An 11,137-nucleotide genomic window follows, 5' to 3' on the forward strand; every position below is an offset into this window, starting at 1 on the left:
TCTTGTGAGCTTGTTTAAACTGTATTTCGTAATGCTCTTCAAATATTGCTTTAGGAAGGTTTGTAGAAGTGTGTGTGTGTGTGTGTGTGTGTGTGTGTGTGTGTGTGCGCACGCGCGCGCGCACCCATAAACAGATACTTCACGTCTCTGGGTGTTTTGCTTTTCCTCTCGGTGATTAATTAATTATATTTTATTCATATCCCAGTAGAATATTTCTCTAGCTAAAAAGTCTGGTTCTGGAAATAAACATGGGACTTTACTAGCTTTGTGGTTTTGAGAAAGATCCTCACTGGCTCTAAGCCTGAGTTTCCTCATCAAGAGCCTCATGAGATGTTTGGGAGGAGTAAGTGAGACAGTTTATATGCAGTGCTCAGCACAATGCCTCCCATCTACTGAAGACGTGAGCTGGTGTCACTATTGTGTTTACTATTGATTCCTGGTTGTCTGGGTGGCTCACCTCCTCTCTAGAGTATGAGTACAGTACTTCCTCAGTGCCACTAACAGCTCATAATCTTACAGTAGTGCCTTTATAACAAGAATACAGGAAATGTGTTTCCATTATTATTTTTATTATTCTACTTCACTCGAGACTCAGAAGATCACAAATCAAAACCCCATTTTAGTCCTTTTTACTTCAGTGACTCAAGACAGATTTGCAAATGTGGGATTATGTGTAGTTTTTAAGAGCCCACTGATTTGAAAATAAAATTGAATATTTAAAAATGCAAAGAGGGCCAGGCGCAGTGGCTCACACCTGTAATCCCAGCATTTTGGGAGGCTGAGGCAGGTGGATCACGAGGTCAGGACTTCGGGACCAGTCTGACCAACATGGTGAAACCCTGTCTCTACTAAAAATACAAAAATTAGCCAAGCATGGTGGTATGTGCCTGTAATCCCAGCTACTCAGGAGGCTGAGGCAGGAGAATCTCTTGAACCCAGGAGGGGGAGGTTGCAGTGAATCGATATCGTGCCACTGCACTCCAGCCTAGGCAACAGAGCAAGACTCTGTCTCAAAACAAACAAAACAAACAAACAAACAAACAAAAAAGCAAGCAAAGAGAACCTATATATATGCCTTCCTCAGTGTAAAGTTCCCAAAGTACAGCTCGGTAAACTCTTTTCAGTGAGGATATAGAGAAGATAAGGTCCATTTCAGTGTATTACAAACTCCAGGGATTAGAAATTTCATATTTATAAAAAGGACACACAAGTTTATTTTTTAGGTTCAGAAACACTGCTTTAATGGGTGTTGGGAAAATAACCTCAAGCTATTAAAACAGCCCCAGGGAAACGGGCTGTGAGAGAGTGAGAGAGTGTATAGATTTGTGCTGCCTGCTGCACTCTGTTCTCTCAATCACCACAATAAATTACTCCGACAGCTCCTGCTGTGAAGTAGAGGGAAGGAGAGTATCCTTTTCCTGTAAGATATATTCTCAGCCTCTCCTATGCCTTTGCAAGACTGGTTTGTTTTGTATAGTTCTTTGTTCATTTCTTATTGCTGATTTTTCAGCTAATTTCTTTCTTTTAGTGGAATTATCAAAATGTAGACTGTATCAGATGTAATGAGTATCAGAGAATCACTACACCCATATAGAATATATATATATATATGGTATAGATGTTATGCCAGTGTTCCTATCTACATTCAATTTTTCAGCTTTACCAGTTAATCAAATTCAGTTTTCTACCTGTATCAATTGATAATCAAATGCCACTAATGCTATCAGTCATACTCCAATGTGTCCAGCACAATTGCCTAGTGCTTGGCTGAGAAAATAAAGCTCTGTGAATGTCAGAGGTTCTGTAGCTTCTTCTCCCATGATGTTTAGCTCAGTATCACCATGGTTAGGCACAAAAAACTGCCATAAAATAAAATAGATATTAGTAAGGGCTAACATTAGGCATTTTGCACCCATTTTCTTATTTATTTTTTATTTTTATTTTTTGAGACAGGATCTTGCACTATTGCTCAGACTGGAGTGCAGTGGCACAATCATGGCTTACTGTAGCCTCAACTTCTTGGGCTCAAGCGACCCTTCACCTCAGCTATCAGAACAGCTGAGGCCATAGGCATGGGCCACAGGCATGTGCCACCATGTCTGCCTAATTTTTTAAAATTTTGTACAGATGGGGTTTCACCATGTTGCCCAGCATACTTCCCCTTGCATCTCATTGACCAGAATTCAAGTCACATGGTCATTCTTGGCCACCAGGAAGGCTAGGAAACAAATATCCAGCAGAGAGGAGTAAGATTATCAGGATATTCTCAGTCCAACACTGATTGGTACACTGGGTGTGTTGCAAATATTGAACAGTGGCAGAGTCATGTTAGTAAGAGGAGAGTCATATTTGGGGAGGCAGTGGTCAGTGTTAGCTGCATGACCCCCAAAGTAACTGTGAAGGTAAAATGGCTTATCTATGGAAAATGCTTAAATCACTATTAGTACTTATATTATTAGCTTGCTGCTTCTCATTGCTTTAATAGATACGTACATTTCCCCTCCATTTCTTTTCTGGTTTTCCTGTCACCCCATTCCTTTTATTTCTGTCATGCTTCTTAGCTTTGACACTATTACAGCTTAGCTTTCATAGCTACTCACCCAATGAAAGTGATATTTTCTTAGCTATTGGGCTAACAACTAATTACACACACACACACTCTCTCTCTCTCTAAGCCAAGTACTGAGTTAAGAATTCTACATGTAACTTTTTTTTTTGAAACAGAGTCTTGCTTTGTCACCCAGGCTGGAGTGCAGTGGCACTTCAATCCTCATAGTATTGTTATCACCATTTCACAGAAAAGAAAACCAAAGTTGAGTATTGGGATCAAGGTGGCACAGCTAATAAACGGTAAATGGTGGAAGTACTGTTGGGCTATACTTTACTACCATTTCATGCTATGATATATATCCTTTTTACTCCTTTAAAAGCTTGAGCATTATGATAAAATTATATTAATTTATTATCTTATGGTCTTATGGCTAGTCTGGAAAATGAAAGGTTCAAATAGCAGGATAAGTGGGCTTTTAATGTAATAAGTATACAAATGAATTACTTTTCTTTCAGGAAGCAGTTGATGAAGAGCCTGAAACACAAGGCTGAGTATTTTAAACTTTAGCCTAAAGAAAATAGATATGAATTGTAATTTGTCCAGTATACTGTTCAAGGTTATGTTTGAGGATTACATATCCCTTTGAGACTATGATGGAAGCTATAGATTCTCTTCCTAGGAAAACATATATATGCATATTAATTTGCAGATCATTTCTGGGATTTTAGTGAACTACCAAAGAGCACAATCATGAACTCCTGGGATTAGAAAATCACAAATTCCACATTGTATTCAATTCTTATGATTCTATAGTAAACCTTTCTCTAGAAAATCTGAAGTTAGCTAAAAACAATATTTGCTGCATCATATCTTAATGAACCAAACTAGATAAACAACTCTGAGAAAACACTATTTACAAGCAGAACGAAAGAAAAAAAAAACTAAAATGTCTGTGTGTAGTTATTGCCACCTGCTGGTCACACTTAAGTAAATCCTAAATCTATATTAATCAACTATTTTACTGGTAAGTTCTTTGTTCTCTATTAACCCAAAAGCCCTATTGTTTTTCTAACCCCTTGTTTTGCTTTATAATATATTATGAACCATTAGGCTGAACAATCTATACTTTTATTATTAAGTTTTTAAAGGCATCTTTATTTTTCTCTCCCACTCTTAAGTTTATGAATCTGTCTGTATTCCTTTGTTTCAACATTAATTTGGGTCTTCATTTCTCACCTATGCTATTTCACTACCTTTCTAGCTGTTCTTTATGCTTTGTATGACTACCCTCCTTACAATACCCACTCTGTCATCGGAAGAATCTTTTAAAATACAGCTCTAGTCACGTCACTCTCCCTGCTTTAAGTTCTTCAGTGGCTCCTCATTGCTACAGGATTAAATTTGCAGTCACCTCAACCTATGTTTTCAGCCAGCCTACTTTCTTCACTCCTTCAAAACATATTATATAGGCTTTTTCCTCCTTCAGGCTATTTGAAGGACTACAAGGAACAAATTTATCTCCTGCAAATTGGAAAAGAAATTTAAAAAGAAAACAAACAAAAAACCCTTGCAATTATGGCCAGCATGTGGACTCTCAGACTTAATCCGGAGACAATGTTGAGTGGTTAAAGAAAGAGGGATTCAGAGAGAGAGAGTTGAGAGAGAGAAAAAGGAGAAAAAGGGAGAGAACCATTAGGTATTGGCAAACTAGGAGTCAGTTGTATAGTAGTGTGGTCTAAGTGACTCCAATGGCCTAGAGCAGGACCCCACACAAAAACTGTCAATTCAAGAATGTTGTAAGGCTGAGAATTTGGTAGAGCTAAGGTGGTTGACAGGGGCAATCCTAAGAGCACATTTGAGGGCAAAGGCAGCTAGCATGCACTCACATTTTTCTGGGCCTAGAACAACAGATGCTCAATAAACCTTTTTGAATAAATGAATAAAATTTTACAAGTTACAACTGTGATGTCTGCCATATACTGATACTATTTCATGATGCAAACCCAGAAAACTGAAAAAAAAAAAAAAAAAAAAAAAACCACTATGCCAGACAGACATATTGAACAAATAAATTTTTGACAAACCGGTTTGATTTTCATGCAGGCACCTTAGATTGTTTCCTATATTAATGGATAAGATTGTTTCATACTACATATAAAGATTAGAAAAATTAGCTTGAATGTTTAATTTCCAGTAGCTAATTATGCCTTTTATTTTCCATTTCAGTATTTCTACACAAAAGCTTTCAAATGAATCTCGCTACATGATCTATGAGTTTTGGGAGAATAGTAGTGTGTGGAATAGGTAAGTTGTGAGCAAGCCAGATTTTATGTGAAGTCAGGAAGGTGGCAATATGCATGATATAATTTCAGGATTTGTAGGAAAGCTCTGTTCTTTTCTACCTTACCTTAAAACCTGTCCCATTTGCCCATTACCCTGAATTCTACACTTTTAAAAATGTATTTCATGGCTTCTCTCTTGAAGCACAAATACTTTTGGTGATGATCCCACCTTGAGTCTTACCATTTTACTGATGTTTTCAGATAAGAAGATATATATAGGGGGTATGGGTTTCTAAAGCTGGTGAGGGTAGTGGTGGGGATGGAGACAAAGGATGCATGAAAGGGAGATGAAGAAAAAAAAGCTTTACCTCCTAATTTTTCATAAGACTGTCTGTGCATTTATTTTACAATAAAACTATATCTAATTTTAGAATCATCACAGCCTAACACCTTTTTTTTTTTCTTTTTTTTTTTGAGACGGAGTTTCGCCCTTGTTACCCAGGCTGGACTGCAATGGCACGATCTCGGCTCACCGCAACCTCCGCCTCCTGGGTTCAGGCAATTCTCCTGCCTCAGCCTCCCGAGTAACTGGGACTACAGGCACGCGCCACCATGCCCAGCTAATTTTTTAATATTTTTAGTAGAGACGGGGTTTCACCTTGTTGACCAGGATGGTCTCGATCTCTTGACATCGTGATCCACCCGCCTCGGCCTCCCAAAGTGCTGGGATTATAGGCATGAGCCACCGCGCCCGGTCCTAGCACCTTTTAAATATCTTTTAACTGAAAATAGAGTGGAAATTCAGGACATTGTCAAACATCAAAAGAAATCAGTATCTTTGAAATTAATTACTAACATAAAACAAACATATAATTTTAAAATGGAATGAAGGAAATGTTTGCTCATCTGAGAGAATATAAACAATTCCTGACAGTTTAAAATGGTACAGAGAATATAGCTCTCTAATTAAGTCCATGTTTAGGGTGTTAAATATGGTTATGGAAGTAATAGAATACCCGGAAATTCAGTTGATTCATATTTCACCTAAACGTTTTATTTTTATGGCAATTTTGAAGGCACTTTGTGCTATAATGAAGGCAAAATGACACCAACAGTATTTAAGCCATAGAAAGGAATAAGGTTCAACTCTGTGCTTCCAGGCCTACACTTTCAGATGTTTTTTTAGATTTCTTTTTATTTTCTAGAAATGTAGAATATACAGTCTGCCTTCTTATCTATCCTATTTATTTTAAACACCCCAACAGCCAAAATATTATCCCAAACCTTGCCATCTTGATTGATCTCTGCTATACTCAGGAAGAGCGTAAATAAAAATGCACAGCCTTAACCTGTAATTATTTATACAGCCACCTTCAGACAAATTATAGCAAGACATTTCAAAGAAGTAATGTGGATTTCTTGGAAACTCCAGAACTCACATCTACAATGCTAGTTCCTGGTAATTATCCTGGGTTTACAATACTTCTATGTCCTTTCATGTTGTTTTTTGTTTCTTAAAAGACAATATGTTCTTTCCTTCTGTATTTTATCATTGGTGCTCTCTTATTTATTTCTTTATATATCTTATGATTTGGGAGTTGGGGGGAAGAAATAAAAGGTGTATATATTTGTTCTATTTTGTCCTTAGTTGACCCTATTTTGTATTCCCAGCTATATTAAACCTACAAATTAGTCATCTGCTAATTATATTAACAAACTTGAAGTACCACCAAAACATAATATTTCAAAAAATTATTCAAATATTTTGCCATATTGTAATTTAGTGTATTGGATACAATTTGTTCATCTACCCATCCAATTACTGATTAAACATATATTTACTAAGCATGAATATGTACTAGGCACCAGGGTGTTTAGCCTATTTACTCATAGTGATTGAGCAAGCATTGTGTTGGGAGCTACAGATGGTACAAACTGAAAGCAAAACGTTTACCCATAAAATGCTTTCTGTTCAGCTTGACAGAAAGAAATGTTTGCAAAGACAAATTTTAGCAGGAAAAAAAAACCCAGCTCAGGGCATAAAATAGCTGTCACCATTAGAGATAATATGTGTTTTGTAGACTTGGAGAAGTAATTACTTCCTTAATAGTTTTTAAGAAAATGACTCTTGAGCTAGACCTTAAAAGATGAGATGTGGACAAGTAAAGATGGAGAGGAAGGATACTTTGGTAAATTCTGGACATGAACAAATGCAAGAAGTGTGAATGTGCTTTATTGGTGCAAAGATGTCACTAAGGCATAAAACATAGTACAAATGGAGATAGATGAGCGAGTAAGAAGTGAGGTTAAAAATGGCAAAATGAGTTTGAATAGGAACCTGGAGTAATTTAAGGTTTTTGAGAGGGATGATGACATTCTAATCAGTAATAACTGACAGGAGGGAGAAATGGATGTCATGGAGAGGAGAGAGATTAACCAATCAGGGCAATAATCTAGGCCAGCGAAGAAAAAAAAAAACTGAACCAGGAACTAGCCAGAGAGTTTGGGACTCCAATTACAGATATAATTTTCAGGAGTTAACCACAGCAAGATGATGGTTGAAACCTGGGATTGGTGAGAAAGTATGTAGACAAGAACAAAATATCTAAGAGAAGCTTGGGGTGATGGCTTTTTTAAATTGCATTTTAGGTTTTGGGGTACATGTGAAGAACATTTAAGATTGTTGCATAGGTACACACATGACAGTGCGGTTTGCTGCCTTCATCCCCATCACCTATATCTGGCATTTCTCCCCATGTTATCCCTCCCCAACTCCACAGACCCCAGTGTGTGATGCTCCCCTCCCTGTGTTCATGTGTTCTCATTGTTTAACACCCACCTATGAGTGAGAACATGCAGTGTTTGATTCTCTGTTCTTGTGTCAGTTTGCTGAGAATGATGGTTTCCAGGTTCATCCATGTCCCTACGAAGGACACGAACTCATTGTTTTTTTATGGCTGCACAGTATTCCATGGTGTATATGTGCCACATTTTCCCTATCCAGTGTATCATCGATGGGCACTTCAGTTGGTTCCAAGTCTTTGCTATTGTAAACAGTACCGCAGTGAACATTCGTGTGCATGTGTCCTTATAATAGAATGATTTATAATCCTTTGGATATATGCCCAGTAATGGGATTGCTGGGTCTTTCTTTAAAAGTTTGGTAGAAGGAGAAAACCCTCCTTTATTAAGAAGTCAAAGGGAAACCAATCAGAAGTAGGAGAATCATAGCAGTGGAGTATCAACCAAAAGAGTGAAATGCAAAGATACAGTGCTCCTGGGGATGAGTGGGGATGTATAGTAGGGAGTGACTAAAGAGAATGGGACTCAAAGTTGGATTTGACAAGGTCGCTGTTCAAGAAAACAGTTTTAATAGAGTAATAGGAGTTTAAAATTAAAGTAGATTTTGATGGATTGAGGGACAAATAGAAGTTGAAAAAGTTCATTCTGAAATTAAAGCTAGGTGAGGAGCTGAAGGAGGTCAGGTGTGAATGCTTCTGAGTTGGCTGACTGACAGCCTCAGGTGGAGCTCTAGTTATGTATTTACTCTAAATCTTAGGGACAGCTTTGGCCTAGAAAATAGTCGACACGTATTCTCTTACTGTAAAGCTTAAATTTAATCCTCAAATAGAAAAACCATAAATGGTTGAAATTTCTCAAGATTCACAATTTGACTCATGCAGTTTATAAATGGGAGGAAGGCCTGGTGCGGTGGCTCATGCCTGTAATCCCAGCACTTTGGGAGGCCGAGGTGGGCAGATCATGAGGTCAGCAGTTCAAGACCAGCCTGACCAACATGGTGAAACCCAGTCTCTACTACAAATACAAAAATTAGCCAGCGTGGTGGTGTACGCCTGTAGTCCTAGCTACTACAGAGGCTGAGGCAGGAGAATTGCTTGAACCTGGGAGTCAGAGGTTGGAGTGAGCAGAGATCGCGCCACTGCCTTCTAGCCTGGGCAACAGAGAGAGACTCCATCTTTAAATAAATAAATAAATAAAATGGGTGGGGGAGGAATCCTAGAGTACTACTTCTGTAAATATGGCTGCTGTAGACTTTGTACATAGAATGCAGGAAAGTGAGATCCACATTTTATTCATCTTCACATTCCCTACCCTAACACAGTATTATTATAGTACAGTGTATTGCAAAAAGAAACAATTATTTCCTAAATGAAGGAATGAATAGGACTTTGGCATCATCATATGGTCATCAGTCAAAATTTCCATGAAGTCTTGACACTTGTAATTATTATGTCTGCCATCACACCCATTTCCATCTCTCCTAAACCAATGTGGAAAGAAAGGAACAAAGCTTGTTCTTATTGGTGTCTTGAGTCTTTCCAGGACAGAAAGCACCTGAACAAAAATAGATTAGGAAAAGAGGGTAGAACAGGAGGATAATGAGTTATCAGTAGGGGGGAAAAATGCTATAGCAAGAATTGAAAATGTGGAATTATCTCTGATAGAGTTTTCTGACCCAACTTCATCATTATCTTGAATTAACTTTCTATGCATTACTAGTATCATTGGCACATGTATTATATTACTGTTTCTCTCTCAGAGCATTTCCTAATTTAGAAGGAAAAATTGACTACAGTTAAAACTGGATCAATTCTTGTTCTGTGAATTCAGGTTCAATACAATTTAATGCCTTTTCATTGCTGCCCTATTTTGCATTAATCTTCATATTACATTTAATTTCAACAATTATTACTCGAATTTGGTAGAACAAGAGGAAAAGTTAGGCTTGATTTCTAACACAATGTTAAAACCTACAACATTTTAACATTTGTTGGGACAGCCAACCCTATTTTAAAGTTTTATCACTGTGACATCAGGCCTATTCCAGCAAGCTGAAGTTAGCATAAAAATTTATGGGTTTTATGGCCATATAACTTCTAATACTATTTTTTAAAACCAGTTTTGTGCATTTTTTTGTGTTATAATGGTTATAAAGATTAAAAATAAAAATAATTAGCTGGGCGCAGTTGCTCGTGCCTGTAATTCCAGCACTTTGGGAAGCCGAGGTGGGCAGATCACCAGTGGTCAGGAGTTCTAGACCAGTCTGGCCAACATGAAGAAACCCTGTCTCTACTAAAAAATTTTAAAAATTAGCCAGGCATGGTGGTACATGTCTGTAATGTCAACTACTTGGGAGGCTGAGCCAGGAGAATCACCTGAACCTGGGAGGTAGGGGTTGCAGTGAGCTGAGATCATGCCAGTACACTCCAGCCTAGGTGACAGAGCAAGACTCTGTCTCAAAAAAAATAAATATAAATAATTAAAGATTTATTAGCTGCACATATTTATACCTAAAATTAAAATCTGAAAGAAAAAAAAGCAAGCAGTTATTACATTTAGAAATAGAGTATGAGTGGGTTTGTATTTCTAATTTAACTCACAAATTATGATTTCTGGTAAGATTGCTTTTTGTTGTTAAGACTACTAAGTGGTTTACCTAAGATACATCTAAAGAAACTAGGCAACTAAGCCAGACTGCATCCAGATATGAAATAATATATTCCTATGACCTCTCAAATACAAAATCATTCACATGAGGCATACTAGAATATTGTAGCCCAGATCCATTAGCCATCATAAACCACCCAAACAAAAGGAGTTTATGAACTTGGTCTGTGGAGCAGAATGTCTCTTAGTAATAAGAGAAAGGCCTATGGTTATAAGAAAACAGGATACAAAAGAAAGATCCTATTGCCAGCAAACTACTTGAACAGCTTTGAAAGCAAGTTTTAATCCTTTCCATTTATCTGTTTCTCACAGCATTCTACCAATCATACATCTTTGCCATTGGTTTGTCTTTGGGACATTTATATTCACTGGGATAAACATTAATAATTTTAACATACAGATTTACTAAAATATTATTTATAACCTATCTACTTGCTTATAACCAATATTTATGAAATCCTATATGTATAAATATATGGTATTTATAAATACCATATGTATAATTACACAAATATTTATATGTATAAATGTGTGTATATATGTACACTATATGTATAAATATATGGTATTTCTACATATAGGATTTCATAAATATTAAGCATATAAATACTATATATATATATACACACACACACACACACACACACACACACACACACACTAACTACTGCCAGTATTGGGTAGATGCTGATAAGAAGGACAAAATGATTTTATCCTCAGGGCATTTATAATCTTGTTACCAAAACAAGTTCTATTCACATAGAAAAAAAAATCTTAGACTGCAACAAAGTGCCAAAAGATATGGTACAAGTAACAAGTGCATAGGAAGAGTTCA

General features: G+C 37.0%; 1 protein-coding gene across 4 annotated transcripts in view; it reads left to right on the forward strand.

Annotated features, from left to right (window-relative positions):
• The window catches only part of NECAB1 (N-terminal EF-hand calcium binding protein 1), a 714,313-nt gene that overhangs the window by 701,867 nt on the left and 1,309 nt on the right, over positions 1–11,137 (forward strand). For all 4 annotated transcript variants that reach the window (XM_064384351.1, XM_021675784.2, XM_064384352.1 and 1 more), the window contains 2 exons: positions 4,778–4,855; positions 6,201–6,292. In XM_064384351.1, the coding sequence (XP_064240421.1) occupies positions 4,778–4,855; positions 6,201–6,292 (170 nt within the window). The remainder of the gene's footprint in view (positions 1–4,777; positions 4,856–6,200; positions 6,293–11,137) is intronic.

The sequence above is a fragment of the Aotus nancymaae genome, unplaced genomic scaffold, assembly GCF_030222135.1.
Source record: "Aotus nancymaae isolate 86718 unplaced genomic scaffold, 86718_ANA_hifiasm-v0.15.2.pri h1tg000036l, whole genome shotgun sequence".
In the NCBI taxonomy this organism is placed as follows: Eukaryota; Metazoa; Chordata; class Mammalia; order Primates; family Aotidae; genus Aotus; species Aotus nancymaae.